At 44.1% G+C, this 20121-nt stretch overlaps 3 protein-coding genes across 3 annotated transcripts in view; 1 reads left to right on the top strand and 2 right to left on the bottom strand.

Moving 5' to 3' along the window:
• Positions 1 to 20121, bottom strand: part of LOC306824784 (tripartite motif-containing protein 16-like) — a 103020-nt gene that overhangs the window by 16584 nt on the left and 66315 nt on the right. The window lies entirely within an intron of this gene.
• LOC306824919 (forkhead box protein A2-like) lies at positions 6943 to 7989 on the bottom strand. Its single transcript, XM_079345326.1, has one exon. It carries the CDS (start codon positions 7984 to 7986, stop codon positions 7039 to 7041), a length of 948 nt encoding a protein of 315 aa, XP_079201452.1. The 5' UTR covers positions 7987 to 7989; the 3' UTR covers positions 6943 to 7038.
• LOC306824877 (tripartite motif-containing protein 16-like) lies at positions 14685 to 16492 on the top strand. Its single transcript, XM_079345277.1, has one exon. The coding sequence runs from the start codon at positions 14703 to 14705 to the stop codon at positions 16380 to 16382; it is 1680 nt and encodes a 559-aa protein (XP_079201403.1). The 5' UTR covers positions 14685 to 14702; the 3' UTR covers positions 16383 to 16492.

The raw sequence follows: 20121 nt of genomic DNA, 5'->3' as shown, positions 1-20121 counted from the left end.
TGCTCCTTCAGAATGAAAGTGTGTAAACCCTCTGCTTCAGTAGGACTTCAGCCGTCATTTTAACCCCTGCAGCAAAAATTCAACACGGGAGATCCACGTGCATCATAACACTGAGTGCTGGTGAAATATATTTAAAGATCGATTTTGTTTTCTTATCACAAAGAATTTTTTGACTCAACACAGGAAACAAGACAATCACAGAGATTTGAGTGCCTGAAGACATTCCTCCATCATGAAGGATGTCGGCTTTTTCTTCGATCGGTGACCTTCCTCGTCACCTCTGCACCATCTTGAGACCACGTCACCTGCAGGATCCATGAAACCCTCCGGTGTGCATGAAGCAGCTGCTCCCCCCCCCCTCTCACTCAGAGAGGCAGCTGGTTTTTCCTCACTGTGATCCTTTTGGAAGATTTAAAGATTTGGAAGGATCAACCTGAGAAGATGCTCGCTGACACCCGTCAGAGGTGATCCACCTGTGTGAGCTGTGACCAACGGAGAACATTTATCTTTTTAAGCTCACTCGCATGTTGGATAGGAGCTTTTTTCTTCCCAACAACAAACCTGCATCCTCTATCCCTTACATCATTATTAACCAACTGATGTTGAGCAGTTTATTATTAAAAGTTTAACCTAACATTGAGCTAAACCAGGATGATAACTGTACAGGTTGACGGAGCAACATTTGGAGACTTCAGACGTAGATGGTGAGCGTCATGCCGACTTGTGAATCAGAGGATTAGGCAGAAAGAGAATTGCGTTTCTTTAATATTTAACCTCGGAGGATGCAGCTTTGTCTTCGGTCCTCTCCGGTTCTTTTGTCCCGGAGTTTTGATATCTCGCTCGGTGTGTTTGCGGCTTCGTTAACAAAGAGCCGATAATCTGCTGATAACACACACACACACACACTCAGTGACACAGATGTGTTTATCAGACCTCTGTGTGCTTTGCATTGAATGACCCTGCTCGTGGATGTTAAGTGGAGGTCAGAAACAAGGCGAGGGATGAGTGGGGGGGCGGGATGATATATGTTTAATGAAAAGACTCCGAATGCAGAATGAGCTCTTCATCATGACGGTCACTTCTGGCTGAAAAAACCCCCCCCGCCAGAGTCAAGAATTCAGAAAATGGAAATGCAATCATCCAATCACTGGCTATCATTTCCATTTCTCAACAGTTTATTATTTTACACTTTATTTGAGCTAAAAATCCAGCCTGGAAAAGAAAAGGCATGAGATAGCAAGCTGCAGCTAGCATGGAAGCTAACGTTACAACGCCTGTTTCTGAAGCCTCAGTTAAAAGCACAAAACGTTCCTACAATGTCACATGATGACGCGGGTAGAGCTGTAAATAGTTTGAAGGTGTTATTAAAGTTCAGGTTATCCAGAACTTTTTTTTTTTTTTCTGGAACTTTCCTGTAATGTGATGAAAGAACTTCAACAGCCATGACGATGCTAACGGCCGCACGGTTAGCGCTGTTACCCGCTCCCCGCTCCCCGGTCACTTCGAGCTTACAGAGAGATTCAAAACTTTTAAGAGAGCTGCACAGTCCTGATTGGTTCAGCAGCAGACATGTCATGTTTGTTTCTTTACATCACAGCTGATCATTTTTTAATGTAACATTAAAAAACAAGTAACTGTCCGAAAGCGTGTGACGCTAGCTTTAGACGCTAGCTCAGTCTGTTAGCCTGTTAAATGAGCTCTCACTCAGGTGCTCACACATAAAGTGAAAAGGTGAGAATACATCACACACACACACACACACACACACACACACACATGCACTCCGATTGATAAGAAAATATCTGAAAGTTTTGTCCGTGCTCTCAGGTCATCCGAGGATCTGACCGGCGGAGAAAAGGAAACGAGATTTACAGAAAATGCACCAAAAAAAAAAAAAAAATCCAAGGCTGTTGAGATCTCTTGACTTTTAATTTTGAAATCTTCATCTTTTATCTCCGTTTTTTTTTCTTCTTCTGAACGTCAAAGCGGTGAGAACGCCGACGTGACGTCTTTGAGCCGCAGATACTTCATGAAATCTTATATAAACAGCCGTTTTCCATTCACGGAGATGTACAATGACGCTTTCTTGAGGTGAAAGGAGCTTAAGCGTCACTCTGGGTGCCTTTCAGACCTCGGCCACCCAGAGAGTCGGAGTCTGTGGGCTTTTTTTTTTTTTTTTTTTAAGGTGGTGGTTAAAAAAATTGGCAGGGCAATGGTCAACTACGACTAAACGTCAGAGCGATTGGCCGTGATTGTTGACTTCATTCTCCCACGTTTGAAGTGAGGAAACACTCGACGAGCGGCTTGATATCTGGATGAACATCCGTCCACGTGAGAGTTTATCTGCCGCTCCACGTGTGCGTTAAACGCAGCCAACCGCCTCAAAGCTCGACCAGCCAAATACAACAAATCAGAGCGGGTCACCTGATGGTACAGTTTCACAGAGAAAAGGATCTAAAAGACATGAAACCGGTTATCTGTAGTGTCGTCTAATAGCTCGAGAAGCAGACCTCGCTGAACAAAAAGAGGCCTGAGACGGCGCCTTGATTCATGGGAAAGCCTCGCCTCTGCCTTTGTGGTCGCTCCTCCACTGAGCAAATACTCCAAACTGTTCATTCCCCGCCGCCCGGCCCTTTCTCTCCGCCCGCACATTGTCTTCCCGCCGGGGGGAAGATTGCTCTCAGAGCCACTGAGCAAACAGAGGAGAAAAGGAGCCTGCCATCTTTGCTCTGTTCCCAGGAGAACTCGCCTTTTTTTCATTTTTTTTTTTCTTATTTGAGCTCCAAGCTGTCGAGCTGAGCCGAGGGTTTGATGTCAGAAAGCTGAATTAATTGCTTTAAGCCAAAAGGGCGGGCCACCCATCACCAAAACGCTCCCCGAAATGCTTTACTGGAGATTATTAAAGCTTTCCAGATACACAAGGTGTCCAAATATCAAGCAGGAGAAAGAGTCAGACATTTTCAATCCACAGTTTTTTTGAAGGATTACATCCTGAGATGGTTCTTCCACAGATTCTCTGCCACATTAAAACACTCAGTCAGAGCTCCTCTGCGGCTCACGTCAAATCTTTTCTACGTCGTTCGGCGTGTGGAAGTTTTGTCGCTGTGTGGACTGAAACGGAGAAGTTAGCGTTAAAGTTTGTAAAAGGCTGACTTCACAAGACGTCGATCAAGAGCGCGCTAACCGAGGCAGAGGCCTCATCTTAGATCGTCACACTGCAAAGGTCTCAGCCGGTGGATTGAAATTATTAGCTCTGTTATAAATGTTTTCCTTCTAATCACAGAAATGGAGCCAATCAGAGGTCTCGAGAGCAGCTTTGGTTTGAGATCTTGAGACTTTCTCAGGTGACTCAAACGTCTCGGCGAGGAATGTTTGGTTCTAAAAAGGTTCTGGGGATACAAATATTTTCAGCTGGAAGTTCTCGTTAAGCTTCTGGGATAACATTGTGATGATCCATCCATCCATCCATGATCTCTACTGCATATCTCCTCCTTTGGGAGGGTTTGCAGAGAGAGAGAGGGGGGTGGGGGGTGGTGGGGGGGGGGGTGCAATCGCAGCTGTCACCGGACGAGTGGCGGTGACAGCCATGCGTGCACGCACAGGCGAGGAGATGCTGCACTCAGAAAGACGTCACCCAGGTTTCACATCAAACATGTTTTTAATCTGAACTGTATCGAGTGCTAGAACAGGCTGCTTCCTCCCTGACGGATCAGCCTGCTGCAGCTGCTGCAGACTTTTAACATAACTGAAGGTCTTGTTTGCAGTTTGAGGCCGTAAAGAGCAAGAGAAGCATTCATTTCAGTCGGCAGCTAAAAAAAAGTCCTCACAGGAGCTGTAAGATTATTAAAATGGCGTCTGTTTTTTTTTTTTTTACTCTTTTTCTGCATCCTGCTGTTTCCTTTTTTTTTCGACATCCAGTCGCAGCAGACATCACGTCTCTCTGCGATCACTTGTACAAACCAAATAAAAAATTAAACCCTATATACCCCTCTGCAGTTAGTCTCTCTCTCTCTCTCTCTCTCTCTCTCCCTCTCTGCTGGAAAACCAATCGAGCGCCTGATGGAGCTGAGTGTAAATATGAGGGAGAGAGTCAGGTTTACTCAGAGCACACACAGCCTGACTGCAGCAGGAGAGCAGAGGCTGAATCTGCAGAGAGGACAAACAGGTCTGATGGGGGGGGGGAGGAAGAGGTCTGTCCTGTTTTCTCATCAGTGTGTGGTCCTCCTGCTCTTTGTCCTGCAGCCAGCGTCCTGTTCTGCCCTCTGTTTGGAGGACACGTCAGGACTTCTGGACCGGACTGATCATTAACCTTCTTTTATCAAACTGTGTTTTCGCCGTCTTTTGTTGCACCTGTGTTTGGCCTCGTGTGTTTTTTTTTATTTTTAAATTTCTACCTTCTGAAAACAAAATGCATTTATCATCGTCTGTTTACGTGCAGCTCTGTTGAAAGTGATCTCGATCACACTGCACAAACTCCTGCAGAGAAAGCTGCCAAAAGGAAGCTCGCACGTTGAATCCATCCAGCAACAAAACAGAAGCACAAAGTGTGGTGATCGAGTCAGCCTCTCTCTGACCTCTCTCTCTTTAACGTCTGAGACTCCGCCCCCCCCCCCCCTTCCTCCCGTCTGACGAGGACATTTGTGAACAGAAAACTCGGGAAGACCTGAAAAAGTTCATGAAAGAAGTGCATGTGACCTTCTGAAACATTTCCAGGTGGGAAGGCGATCCTGCCGCAGTCCTACTCTGAACACAAACAACCTTTTTAAGGAGACAAAGGATGAGATTATCTAAACGCATTTAGGGGACATCACACTCTATGAATTTATGGAGACACAATTAGTTAAAAATGAAATGTTAAGGTTGGAAACAACATGAAATAAAGATGAAAAATGTAGCTTCCGTTTCCTCCTGCTTCATATTTGGAAAAGCTGACATGCAAACAAACACATATTTGTTTTGAGCGCTGCATGCATTATGTGTTGAAACGGCCCTTGTTTTATTCCCTGCATGGTTTGCACAGCTCTGTAGGAATAATCGTGCACGCAGGGCTTCAGCGTGGACAACCCTCATATGTATGCGTGTGTGCGTGTGCGTGTGTGTGGTAAACGCTCCTTGTCCAAACACAGCATCGCGGCTCAGCTCTGACCTCGAGTCGCTCTGCATGCAGCCTTCCCATTATCTTGCACAGAGAAAGGTCATTATTATTCATAACGGTGCTGATTGCTTTTCTTAAACAAACACACGCTTGAGTCTGAAAAACCCTCCTCTCACCTCCGAGCCGCTCCGAGCCTTTGTTAGAGGGGAACGTTTTACCTTCACATTCCTCCCCAGAACTTCTCCAAAGAAATACATGTTATATTTATATTGTTTTATGTTTGTTTCATGCTCTTAAAGCCGTACAGTGTTTCTCCTGTTTGAAATATTTGAACCCAGAGCTCCTTGTTTTTAACGCACTGCTGCGAATTCACGTCTACTTTACTTCCTGCAGCATCACAGGAAGTGAGACATGGACTTGAGCTTGTGTTGTTCTTTTCTAGTCTTCACATTCACACACTGATGGTAGAGGCTGCAGCAGAGTAAAGAGTCCATCAGTGTTAACTCATCCATTCATACACACTCACACACTGATGGTAGAGGCTGCAGCAGAGTAAAGAGTCCATCAGTATGAACTCATCCATTCAGACACTGCCGACAAAGCAGTCGGAGTGACTCAGGGTTTAAGCGTCTTGCCCAAGGACACATCGGACATGTCGCTGCAGGAGCTGGGGATCGAACCCTCGGCCTTTCAATTGAGAGACGACCGACTCTACCACTAAGCCACAGCCCTCGCAGTTTTAAAATGTTTGACTCAGATTTTCTTGAAATCAGGTGGAAGAATTCATGCCGTTCTCTTCTGGAGGAGTAGCTGAATATTTTTGTCTACAGCCTCCTCAGGTTCATAAAGTTTTTTTAATTTGAATCGTCAGGCGCATAGCTGACTGATGTGTGCACACTTCTAATTTAATACCTTTTTTTTTTTTTAAATATGGAGACTTAAACTACACAGAGAGAAGCTAACCAAAACGTCTTTTTGCCACACATTGATTCTGTCAGCAGATTTAATACAAACAGGCCTCTGATAGGCCGAGTGTGGACGCTCTGTCTCCTGCTTACATACGAGGGACGGTCTCAGTCTCGCCTTGGTATGTTTACTCTGTTTGATCCCTGAATGTCTTGGTGTTGTCTCGGAGCACCTGGGTCTCAGGTACGTCCTGGTCTCGGTTAGTCTGGAGCGGTCGTCTGGCTTTGATCAGCTTTGGGAGCTAACTGAAAAAGAGTGAAATTAGCCTCTCCTCTTCTTCAGGTCTCCTGACATCGTCCCGTGCTCCTCGTCGGACTCTGGATGTGGCTGTAAAGCTGTGATGACAGTTTTTAAAGACAGTGGACCTGTGGTGCATGTCCACAGCTCTGGGATTAAAACATGTTTTTATGTATTTGCAGCATCTCTGAAGAGCTGAAGTGAAATGTTTTCATCTGTAGGATCCTTTAAACGCCCGTGTGTCGGTCCTGGTCTTTACCCCCCAAAAAATCAATGAATATCACGAGATGCATCGTATCGTGGGGTCGTGGGATATTCACAGCCCTGATGGGTCATTAACAGCCTAACTGATACAATCAGGCTCCTACAATTTAAGGACGTCAGGATTACATCGTGAAATGTTTTTGTCGTGTTAATAAACGAAAGTATTTGGTTGAAAATCAGCCGTCGTCAATTTTGGGATGTTTGTGGCCCAGAAAGCCTTCGAGCCCCCCCCCCCCCCCTTCACTGTGAGCCTGTTAATGTGATTAAAGAGGAAACACCCTCTTACACTCATGAACGTGATCATGAACCTCATCCCGCTGCACGCAGCCGCCGCAGCCTCACGCTCCCGTTGAAAACAGAGAAAAAACCATCAAGGAGGATTTGTATAAAGATTTAATCAGTTTCACGCTTGAACACTTAAAAGGACAAATTATGAGAAGTGGAAAAAAACCAAACATTTACTACAGTGTACAGAGTCAGGTGGAGTTCATGATGGTTCTGCTGTAAACGCCACGATAGTAGCTGCCGTCGCCGTGACCCGGATCCAGGCCGGTTCTGCCCGCCACGAGCGCCCCGGACACCGGGCAGGAGTAGCCTCCGTACTGAGCCACCGCCGGCTCCGACATGAGGTTGTTGATGGAGAAGGGGTGGCTGAAGGAGTACTGGTGGTGGGGTTGATGAGGGTGGGGGTAGTGATGGTAGGGGTCCGGTTTCAGGTGCGAGGCGTCGTGCAGGAGCAGCGGGTGATGGTGGGAGTAAAGGTGCTGCGTGTGGGCGAGAGGGGAGGGCACGCGCACCGGGCTGGACGGGCACAGTTTGTGATCCGGGACGGTTGTCTTGACATCAGAGGACGGAGGGGACGAGGAGGACGAGGGGGAGGAGGAGGAGGAGGGGGGGGAGTCTGGGACGGTGCTGCTGGAAGTCACCTCCCCGCCCTCCTTCTTCCCCGCCTCCTCGCCGCCCCTCTTCCCCATCTTGAAGCGCTTCTGTCTCCGCAGGTAGCACCCGTTCTCGAACATGTTCCCGGAGTCCGGGTGCAGCGCCCAGAACGAGCCTTTCCCCGGTTTGTCCGGCAGGCGGGGCACCTTGATGAAGCAGTCGTTGAAGGAGAGCGAGTGTCGGATGGAGTTCTGCCACCGCTGCTGGTTCTGCCGGTAAAACGGGAACAGGTCCATGATCCACTGGTAGATCTCGTTCAGCGTCAGCATCTTACTTCCTGATTGCTGTATCGCCATGGTGATGAGGGAGATGTAGGAGTACGGGGGCTTGGCGTGCGTGTAGCTCCTCCTGTACGGGGGTTTGGGCTCTCTGGGCGTGACGCCGCAGGCCGCTCCGTACATCGGGCTCAGCATCTGGAGGTTCCCGTACGAAGGCGGGCTGACCAGGCCGCTCATCCCAGATCCGGACCCGGGACTCTGAGACATGGCTCCTGGCATCGAGGAGTGGTTGACCCCGGCCTGGGTCATGTAATGCGTGTTCACGTGTCCGCTGCTGCTCATGCCCGGCGCGCTCATGTAGCTGCTCATTGAGTTCATGGACAGACCGGAGCTCAGGCTGCTCACGGCGGGGAAACACTGAAACACAACACGAGGACGAGTTATCGAATGTGACGTGGCGGATCAGAGGAAACACTTCTCTCCTAAACCTTAAATTAATAAAAAAATAAATCAACGTCAGCTGACTTTAAAAACACCTTCAGCTGAGTGTCTGAACATCTTCTCCCTGGAAGGAGTTTTTCCTAAAGGTGCTGATCAGGATGTTTTCAAAAATACCCTCCTCGCCCTGAGTTTGACCTTTAGTGACCTCGCAGCACGTCTGTGCTCGCTCCGTCATGTTCACTTCTTAAAGCCGAACACCTTCAGTTTTAAAAAAAAGATAGTGGTCACTTTTTTTTTTCTTCTAAATTCTCTATAAGTGTCCAACATTTATTTGGCGGTAGGACAGCGGGTAGAGCGTACGGGAGGTCGGATTTGAACCCGTGGCGTCTGCCTTGAGGACTGTACAGACACACAAACCGGCAGGCGACCTCAATAATTTGTTAAATTGTTTGATGCCTTGCTTCAGTGTTGTTGAATGTTTCTCATTAGAACAAACGTCTGCAGTGTTTTTCACCACGTGCAGGCCGTGCTGACATCACGACACCCGCGGCGTCCCCGTCCGCCTTACCGTTAAAATATCTGTCCTCTAAATAAACACCAACAGTGATGCCAGACAGAGCTGACTTCCTGTAATCAATTCTCTCACACAGAAGAGACACAGGTTCGAATCTGACCCTCACGTCTTCCTCTCTCTCTCTGATTTCTGACTCTATCCACTTTTTTTCAAAATAAAAGCATAAAAAGCCCCAAAATAAATCTTTAAAAAGGGGTTAATATGTATTTAAAATGAGAAAACGTTCTGTTCGTTTAAATGAACATTTTTGGGTTTAAATTAAACATCACTGTGATTCTTTTATTGATTATCTTCTTTAAAGTTGCACTTTGTAGATTTGAAAGTTGGAGAAGTGAAAGAATTTGATGCTTTATTTTCTGAACTAAATTCACAAACTTTATTCAAAGGATAAAAAAAAAATGTGTCCTTGAACACAGTTTGGATCTAAAGAGTGACCACAGGAGTTCTGGTGGAACTTTATTTTTATTTATCTTTAAACAGCTTCAGGGTCCAAATGTTCCCGTTTGTGTGTAGAGTTATAAACATAGAATCTGCACACATCTCCAGCTTTCACATTTCTCCACTAAATCTCCAGAGGTCACCTTTAATGACCTCATTCAGAATTTAATTTGTATTATTTTTTGTTTGTTTTTTTGTTGTTTTTTGTATTTGTTTTAACATTGTTTTATTTTATATATTTTGATCGTCCCACTTTTATTTTGAAGTTTTCTTTTGGATATTTTAATAATGTTTAAAATCTCTGAATGATCTGTGTTTTGCTGTGACAGCTGTGAAAGAGTTAAAGGCAGGGTCAGTTTGATTAAAACAACAAAACCCTGCTGGGCCATTAATAGAAGTTTTACGGTATAAACATCCCTGTAGATCCAATTATGTTGAATTAAACAACCTGACAAATTAAATCCCCTCTTTTTTAAATCAAATTTACACAGCAAATGAGCAGATTCAGCGCACACAAGAAAGCTGAATGACTCCTGTTTATTTAATTATATTGAATAAATAGTGCGCGTGGCTTCATCACAAACCCGCGCGCGCTTCCTCTGAGAATAGAAAGAAGTCATTCAGCTTTCCTGCGCGCGCGCTCAATCTCCTCAGGTTCAGGATGATGATTTCCAACCATCACCTGCACCAAGAAATAAGAAGGGAGTGCACTGTGTGATTTTACCTGCTTTTCATTTCGCTTTATTTGTGTTCATTTATTTTTTATTTTTGTAATTTAGGACGAGAACTTTGATCCTGCAGAGGAACGAAAATATTCCTGTCTCAAAGCAAATTCTAAAATTTAATGGGATGAAAAAGGAGCTTTCATAAAGCACTTTATTTAAGCAAAATCACAGCCTGGTTAATATATTTTATTATTGTAAATAAGGAAGCTGAAGAGATGATTAAGAAGCCCGTTAATGGAGAGGAGGATTGGAGGGATTAATACGGTTTTTATGTCATCACATTTGTCTGATTTTTCTTTTTCCATTTGATTTACCTCTGTTTCTAATTATTACCTATTTTACTGTTTTAATTTTTATCTGTCTCGTGTTACATCCTTGGATAAAACATTTCAAATTAAATTCCAAAGAGTTTTGCAGGTTTTTCGTTAGAATAAATATTTTTTTTGCACCAAAAAGTACAAACCTTAAATGTCTTTATAGCATCATGCACTGCACGAAATAACGTCTGCCTATCTCAAATATAATATTTTGGAAAAGATGGTGATAAATTTAAAAATGCAGGTTTGTCTTTTCGTAAATTGCAGAATAACTTTCAGGATTTGATGATTACATAAAATGATCAGAACATATTACATGTCTATGGTCTTTAAAAATATCCATCCTGTCGTATGAAGTTAATTTGGATATTTATCTGTTATTTTGTTCTGCAGGAGAAATAATAAGTGATCAATAATAATCGAACTCTGCGCCTGATAATCAGCGGGGCTCCGCTCACGCTGAAGCCGCTGTAGAGTGCACGGACCTCGGTCTCTCCGTAGTAGCTCCCGCCGCCGCTGCTCCACTCCGCGTGCTCGTGTCCCTCCATCTTCACGGCGCTCAGCTGCATCGTGCACGTTCCCCCGGTAAACTCATCCAAACGGGCGTCACGAGGCGGAGAACACACGAACACACACACACACACACACACCGACACCTGTCGTTCCGGTAAGCCTCCGCGCGCGGTGTCGTCTCGTGCAGGCCGGTGGCACCGGGACTGTCTCACCGCAGCAGAGCAGCTGCAGACTGAAGAGACCGCGCGCTCTGACACCTGAGCGCGAGCTGCTGCTGTGGAGCCACGAACCAATCAGATGTCCTCATCCATCCCTCCTCCAGCTCTTTTTGAATATTGATCTACATATCTGCGCGAGCAGCCAATTTAAACCACTAATACACTTTAATAATAATAATAATAATAAAAACAGTTAAATAAAACACACACTGAATAAACCGAGTAAAAAATACATTTTAAATATCGACCTGTTTTAAAACATTGGCTGCTCTTGCATATTTAGTAAGTACCTGCTAGCCAATCAGAGGCCGAGAGAATCATAGTATTGAGTGTGATTAATAAAACAATGGTGTGAATAAGAGATTTAGAAGAGCTCTGTATACGCTGCTCTGCAACATGTGATCGACTCCTGTTTAGAAATACAAAGACTAAAAGGAGATGAGAGGAAGGACAAATGTTTTTTATTATTGGACAGAATAGTTCTTGATTGAGTTTTTCCATCTCAATGTTTTGTATTGCAGTTCTCAGCCTGTCACACAATGTTTAAAATCTCAATAACATGGTGTCGTGGGGCCTCTGGTGACTCCCAGCCATAATAAATCCCTTTAAAAAGAAAGTCAATTCATGTAAAAGTTTTAAAAAAAAGTAGACTGTAAAATGATCTGTATCCCATAATACTCAGTTTAATCTCTGTTACAAATTAAAGTACAGTTGGAAAAAAAAACTCTGTTATAAGTAAGGACAGGTAAACACTGTAAATATACATTATTCTAATTGCATTGACGGTACAGAGTAAAATAATCTGTTTTAACTGAACTGTATCAATAATCTGCATGAAGTTAAACTGCTTATTCTGTTCTGTCGATAGTCGTGGTGCTGCTGAAATTCAGACTTCAATGTGTTCGATGCAAACGCTTTTATAACGCTCTTAACGATGAATGATAGTTTGAGAGGTCAGAAGACGAGAAAAGAAATATTATCTTGAATTTCCCTCGGGATCAATAAAGTATCTATCTATCTATCTATCTATCTATCTATCCATTTACCATCCTTCTGTGCATGTTCACTCTCATAGCAGTGAAGTGTCTGTCTGCATTCCTCTGCACAGTTTGAGTCAGTCAACATGAAATCACTAAACATGAATATTATTCAGCCTGCGTGTTGTTCATGTTTGTGAGCGACATGAGTAAACGTGGTCTGGTCTTCAGTGAGATCCTGCAGGCCTCAGTCTCCTCACTGATGAGAGAAACAACTCAACTCGACTTTATTGATTTATTTATTCAGCACTTTACACACATGATGAACAAAAAACAAGATAACAAGAAACATCTTGAGTCCAGTGATATTTTAGCTCTGTGTGAAGGAGCTACGATCGGGATCTGAAGGGTCACCGGTTCAAGTACCAGACTGGACCAAAACATGGAGGCTGGTTTGTGTGTGTGTGTGTGTGTGTGTGTGTGTGTGTCTCACTAACAGAGTGTAAACCTTCAGGGGTTGAGAACATGTCCACAGTTTGACTCAGCTTCAGTCTAAAGAACCCGAGTATAAAGACAGTCTGGCATCTTCTTCTTCTTCTGTCAGTGTGTGCAGCAGGTTTTCACTCTGTGTGTGTGTGTGTGTGTGTGTGTGTGTGTGTGTGTGTGTGTGTGTGTGTGTGTGTGTGTGTGTGTGTGTGTGTGTGTGTGTGTGTGTGTGTGTGTGTGTGTGTTGCAGTGCGGTGTATTTACCTGCTGATGAGTGTGAATAGAGGACGGGACAGACGAGTACACAGAGCCGAGGTGGACGAACAAGAGAGCGAGCAGGACCACCATGCTCTCTGCACACACACAGAGAGAGAGGGAGAGAGAGAGAGAGAGAGAGAGAGAGAGAGAGAGAGAGAGAGAGAGAGAGAGAGAGAGAGAGAGAGAGAGAGAGAGAGAGAGAGAGAGAGAGAGAGAGAGAGAGGGACGACAAACAACCTGAAATACTCTTTTGTGTTCATGGTGAAGATTGTCAGGAAGGTAAAAAAAGAAAGAAAGAAAGAAATATCCCCGTGAGGTCGTCTCCTGCTGCAGCACATCTGCTCTTCAGAAGTTTAAAACGACTTCTTCTAAACTTTCATCCTGTGAATCTTAAATGTTAAAACTCTCAAAAACACTCTTATCTGTGTCTACACATAGTTTAAAGTACAAATACTTATTATAATCAGATGATGTTTGAAAGTCAAAAAAGACTCATTACGCCAATAAAGGATTTGTTGTGATGACTGATGTTTGGCTCATTTTGATCTTTTCGTGGTTTCCTGTTGTCACTCGATGATCTGGAGGGTTCATTGTATGTTTTTATGTCTGACTCTGTGTTCCTGCATGACTTTTCTAAACATCTCTTGTTTCTACCAACAGCCCAAAAAGGGGGAAAAAAACCCTGTAAACTCTCCTTTAAAATACGACCAATAAAAACATCAGATCCTCATTTAGAAGCAGGAGACGATTTCTATTTGTATTTATGCTTTAAAATATGAATAAATAATAATAACTGGATATATTATTAAATGATTCATTTTGTGGCTCTGAAGTGAAATCTTAACAAATAAAATCTGCTTTTGTTTTCAAATATTTGGCTGCTAAGGCTTCTGGGTAATGTAGTGCTAACCTGTTTAATAACAAGGCTATGAACATAAATCAGACTACATTTTTCCAGGGATGTGTGTGTGTGTGTGTGTGTGTGTGTGTGTGTGTTAATTTTGAAATGGTTGTGTGAATTTGTTATTCATTTAAAAGGAACAAAATTAATGGAAGTATAAAAATTCACATTAATTTATAAGGTTTAAATAAGAATTTGACACTTTTGAATATTAAATGGGTTATGTTGATACACATGTAAAGTAATATTTTCTGTTTTACTCTCTTTTAGTTCTTACAGTGTTTTCAAAAATAAAAAGGAATTATTTAAAAAATCAAACCTCTGAAACATCAGTTTGAGAGCCAGACCGTCTATTCCTTCACACCTGAGGAGTGTCAGACACCTGGGATCAAATGTAGTCTGAGTCTGGACTTCCTGCAGGTCATTCAACTTCTTTTTCTTTCAGCTTTTCGATGATCTGGTTTGGATGTTAAAGACTTGATTGATTCTTTTGCTCGTTGTGAAAGTTTGAATGAACGTGTTCCTTCCTTTAAGATGAGAACTTGCTCATGATTTAAAGTAAAGATCCATCAAGTCCTTCAGGATGAATGCATGTTTTCCCTGCAGCCTGTTTCAGCTAAAATTACAACTTTTAATTCCTTCTTTTTTTAAATGTAGAATCAGATGTGAGAACTTATCTCTCTGAGTACAATGAGAGCTGTTTTGTTTCACATTGTGGTCACACTGACACCTGCTGGTGAGCTCCTGTCAGTACAGATCAGTGAAATCTGACGTCAGGTGCCATTTAATACAAAACGATCTTTAAGTGCAGGTAAAAACTACAACTCAAAACACGTCATAAATTCCCTTCATATTTCTGCCCTTCGTTTTGTATTAATGTTCTCTGTTGTCAACAAGTCTCTCTCTCTCTCTCTCTCTCTCTCAGCCCTCCCTCTTCTTCCTGCTCTCACACACAGCCTGCTGCACTCTCATATCTCCTGGTTCCCTCCCCTTCAGATCTACAGTTTAGAGTTGGGTGTAACCAACAAGAGCTGCACAGTCACATGCACAGACACATGCTTTGTAGATCAGAGGTGAAACTTGTTTCAGTTATGAGGAAGTGAATCTCACACAGTCGTTGATACAGAGAGGAGAAATGGCGCAGAAAGGAGTTCAGCTGGACCGGGAATCCTTCTCTTGTTCCATCTGTCTGGATCTCCTGAAGGATCCGAGGACTCTTAGCTGTGGACACAGCTACTGCATGAACTGTATTAAAGGTCACTGGGATGCAGAGGAGGACAAGAAAATCTACAGCTGTCCTCAGTGCAGGGAGACCTTCAGAGAGAGGCCTGACCTGGAGAAAAGCACCATGTTGGCAGCTTTAGTGGAGGAGCTGAAGAAGACTGGACTCCAAGCTGCTCCTGCAGATCAGTGCTATGCTGGATCAGAAGACGTGGCCTGTGATGTCTGCACCGGGAGGAAACTGAAAGCCTGTAAGTCCTGTCTGGTATGTTTGATCTCATACTGTGAGAATCACCTCCAGCCTCATTATGAAGAACCTGTCTTTAAGAAACACAAGCTGGTGGAGCCGTCCAAGAAGCTCCAGGAGAACGTGTGCTCTCTTCATGAGGAGGTGATAAAGATGTTCTGTCGCACTGATCAGCAGTCTATCTGTTATCTCTGCTCTGTGGACGAACACAAAGGTCATGACACAGTCTCAGCTGCAGCAGAAAGGAGCGAGAAGCAGAGAGAGCTCGAGGTGAGTCGACTAAACACCCAGCAGAGAATCCAGGACGGAGAGAAAGATGTGAAGCTGCTCCAACAGGAGGTGGAGGCTATCAATGGCTCTGCTGATAAAACAGTGAGGAACAGTGAGAAGATGTTCACTGAGCTGATCCGTCTCATGGAGAAAAGACGCTCTGATGTGACGCAGCAGGTCAGATCCCAGCAGCAAACTGAAGTGAGTCGAGTCAGAGAGCGTCAGGAGAAGCTGGAGCAGGAGATCACTGAGCTGAAGAGGAAAGACGCTGAGATGGAGAAGCTGTCACACACACAGGACCACATCCAGTTTCTACAGGACTACCCCTCAGTGTCAGCACTCAGTGAATCTACACTCTCATCCATCATCAAGATCCGTCCTCTGAGGTACTTTGAGGACGTGACAGCAGCTGTGTCAGAAGTCAGAGATATACTACAGGACGACCTGACAGAGAAATGGACAAACGTCTCACAGACACTGACTCAAGTGGATGTTTTACTGTCAGGACCAGAACCAGAACCAGAGCCCAAGACCAGAGCTGAGTTCTTAAAATATTCATGTGACATCACACTGGATCCAAACACAGCACATACAAAGCTGTTATTATCTGATGAGAACAGAAAAGTAACATTAACAGGTCAGACCCAGTCTTATTCTCGTCACCCAGACAGATTCACTGGATGGTTTCAGGTCCTGAGTAAAGAGAGTCTGACTGGACGTTGTTACTGGGAGGTGGAGTGGACAGGAATAGTTCATGTAGCAGTCACATACAAGAATATCAGTAGAGCAGGGAATGAGTGTTTATTTGGATTTAATGACAAATCTTGGAGGTTATTTTGTGACAACAACAGTTATGACTTTTATTACAACAAAGTCCAAACTCCTCTCTCAGGTCCTCAGTCCTCCAGAGTAGGAGTGTACCTGGATCACAGAGCAGGTATTCTGTCCTTCTACAGCATCTCTGAAACCATGACTCTCCTCCACAGAGTCCAGACCACATTCACTCAGCCTCTACATGCTGGACTCGGGATTTATGGTTTTGATGGAGACTCTGCTGAGTTGTGTAAACTGAAATAGACAGAAGTCTTTAAGGAGACAGATGTTTCACTTTCTGTGTTTGAAATCTTCAACTAGATTTTTATCCATGCTCGTTGCTGAGATCTGATGGTCGTCACCTGTCAATCAAACTGTATGGGCGGTACTTTGACCTCTTCTCGTCTGTTCTGTAAATGTTTGAGCTCGTGTTCGTACATTTATATGCTCTTGTTTCTGTTCTGATTCAGAGTCTGAAGAGAGAGAGAGAGAGAGAGAGAGAGAGAGAGAAAGAAAGAGAGAGAGAGAGAGAGAGAGAGAGAGAGAGAGAGAGAGAGAGAGAGATTTTCTATGTACATTTGTATAAAATCTATCAAATCCCACTTAAAGAAAGGAGTTAGTCAGAATAAATGTTGGTGTTCATATTCAAAGTGATGTAAAAATGTCCTCTGAGGTGTTTTCAAAATGAAATCAATAAGGAGATAAATCCTGGTTCAGTGTGAGCGGAGATTCTGATCAAACAAAGTGATTGTGTGGACGAAGTGAATGTGTTCATGAAATGATTGAAGGAGAGACATTGAACACACTTTACTGATTTGATGTGTGAAATAACCTGAAGTTAAACATCCTGAATAAACTCACATGAACTCAACCTTTTCTTCTTTGTCTTCATTTTATGGCAAAGCAGTGGAAACTTCACTTCTACTTTTATTTGAATCCAACAACGCCACCTAGGGGAATGTATGGGGATGTATATTGCTCAATTCCTATTAGACTCTATTGTCAGCACTGGAGCAAGGCTGAGGGCTTACCAGAGGTGAGTAAGACTAGCTAAAATAAAGGGGAGGGATCCTATATTACACCGCACACCTGATCAAAAACAACATCAGCATTGACACCCAAGTGCTTTACTGTACAGGGACGTGACGGGCCACCATTGAGGAATCAACCAGTCTCCTGCAATGCCTAAGACAATGAAATGGGGAAATAAATAAGTTACAAGGCCAATAGTGCAACTCACGTATTCTATCTAAATGTGCGTATGATTACCCGTCACACATACTCATACGCACTCATATCCATATACACACATCCTGACATCGTGACAGGAGAGGATGAGCTACCGTGCTGCAGATTCAGAAACAGTCTAAGTTTAAGCCTCCTCTTAAAGGTCCAGAGTTTACTTCACTATCTCTTCAGCATGAACCAACTGGACCAGGAGAAAATCAGCTGTTCCATCTGTCTGGATCTCTTGAAGGATCCGGTCACTCTTACTTGTGGACACAGCTACTGCATGAACTGTATTAAAGGCCACTGGGTTACAGAGGATTATTAGGCAGTCTATACCTGTCCTCAGTGTAGACAGGCCTGTCTTCCGAGGCCTGTCCTGAAGAAAAAAAACAAGTTTGCAGATATAGTGGAGTCTTCAGAGGGTCCCTGTGCTGTGGACGACGTCTGGCATTGTTCCTTTACCGAAGACGAGACATCCCAGCCACGCCAAGGACAACAGACAAGTGACACTGATGTCGTACATCATGAAGACTCTGGAGGTCCGGCCGATAGTCAGGCACAAAAAAGATTCTTTCTGCTTAGCTTACGAGTCCTAACTGGGAGTGGAGGACGCCATCGTGTTCCTACTCGACGTCGTCAACGCTCACCGGGACAAGCCGGACAGCACTGTGAGGGTCATGTTGTTTGACTTCTCCAGTACTTTCGACACCATCTGTCTGACTCTCCTGGGTGAGAAAATGACAACAGTGCAGGTCGATGCTCCTCTCGTGTCCTGGATTGTTTACCTGACAGGCAGACTACAGTAAGTTCGCCTTGTGGACAGTGTGCTCAGCAACACTGGGGTCAGACAGGGGACGGTCCTGTCTCTGTTCCTCTTCACCTTCTACACTGCAGACTTCAACTACAAAACAACACAGAACCCTGCCACCTTCTGAAGTTTTCTGAACACTCGGCCGTGGTTGGATGCATCAGCGAGGGTGAGGAGGCCGAGTACAGGGCTGTAGTGGCTGCAGTTCGAGGTCCAAAACTATTTTCAATTTTCAGGCTCCCTCATGGTAGCATTACTCGTAAATACTATGTAAATTATCACTGTTATGCCGATGACACATAACTTTACCACCCGATTACACCTGGTGACCTGTCAAATACATCTGCTCTCCTAAAGTGCCTTTCAAAATTAAAATCACGAATGTCAGACTTTCCACAACTAAACAATGCAAAGTTTGAAGTAATAGTCATCGGTCCTCCATCAAAAATACATCAAATTACAGCACACCAAGGAGTACGTGCCCATTACCCAAAACATTTATCCTGAAACCTTGGTGTAGTTCTCGATCAGGACTTGTGTTTTGAGCCTGAAGTGAAGAACGTGATACAGTCCTGTTTTTACCAGCTCAGAAATACAATGAGATCAAATCACTCATGTTGTGAAAGGATCTGGAACGTGTCCATGCTCTTATTTCCTCCTGTCCCGAGTACTGTAATTCATTATACACCTGTCTCAGTAAAAAAAATCAATCCACCACCCACAAACTATCCCAAACAGTTAACAGAACCATCTCCTCATGCACAACCTTGGACACATTATCAGTGTTGTTTCCTGGAATCTCTGGGTGTTTTGGGTCTTACAACAGACACCCTCCTCCAGGCGACCCAACCAAGGCTGATCAGACCTTGGCCTGTGTCCAAGTGGCATTCTACTGCCCCCACCGCTCTCCCCTCTTCAGCCAGAGCCGTCTGGAGGCTCTCTCTGCTGCCTCCACGTTGTTGCCTATAGCTCTCCTTCGGTCGGCACCTGTTAGGCCCAGTGTGCCATAGGCTTTACTCAAGGAGTGACTGGCAAAAACCCGACTGCCCACCTCCACGTCTGGAGGCTCTCTCTGCTGCCTCCACGTTGTTGCCTATAGCTCTCCTTCGGTCGGCACCTGTTAGGCCCAGTGTGCCATAGGCTTTACTCAAGGAGTGACTGGCAAAAACCCGACTGCCCACCTCCACTGGCATACACCTGGTCCTCCAACCGTTCCTCCAACAATCTTCCACCAGCTCTTGGTACTTTTCCCTCTTTCTTACAACCCAACTTTTAACAAGTACAAACAAATGTGCCCACATCACCCTCCAATCTTAATGTCCCTTCACTGGCTCCCTGTTGATTTTGGAATTGATTTTAAGAGACTTTTATTTACAAAACATGGGCTGTCCCCTTCCTGCATTTCTGATTTTGTAACCCCTTCATTATCCAGGGTACAGTCTTAGATCCTCTGGCAGAGCCCAACTGGCTGTTCCAAGGTCCAGGCTTAAAACTAAAGGGGACAGGGCTTTTGCTGTTAGAGCCCCCAGAACAGCCTGACAGATGAGACCAGACTTGTAGAGTCAGTCTCTAGTTTTACTTTATACTTAAGACTTTCTTTTACAGAAAAGCTTTTACTCTCTGATTTATTTTTTATTTTTAATCTTTTATTCTTTTAGTCTGATTTTATTGTCCCTTTGCTTTTATTGTCTTTTGTGAAGAAATTTGTTCATTGTATAGAAAAGGTGCTATACATATAAAGTATTATCTTTATTATCATATTAAATCCCATTAATTGCTCATTGAAGCAGATTCTGGTGTGTGGACTTAGTCTTCCTATGTTTTTAAGAGCAACTGGAGCAACCAGATTTTACCCTGGGATTAATAAAGTGTTTCTGATCCTGAGTGTGTCTGAATCCAGGATCCTGACTGGTAGATGATTCCAAAGGAGAGAGGCCTGATATCATACCACTTGCTACGATGTCT

This window comes from Symphodus melops (genome assembly GCF_947650265.1).
Source record: "Symphodus melops genome assembly, chromosome: 1".
Taxonomy (NCBI): domain Eukaryota; kingdom Metazoa; phylum Chordata; class Actinopteri; order Labriformes; family Labridae; genus Symphodus; species Symphodus melops.
This window is presented reverse-complemented; position numbering and strand designations above follow the sequence as displayed.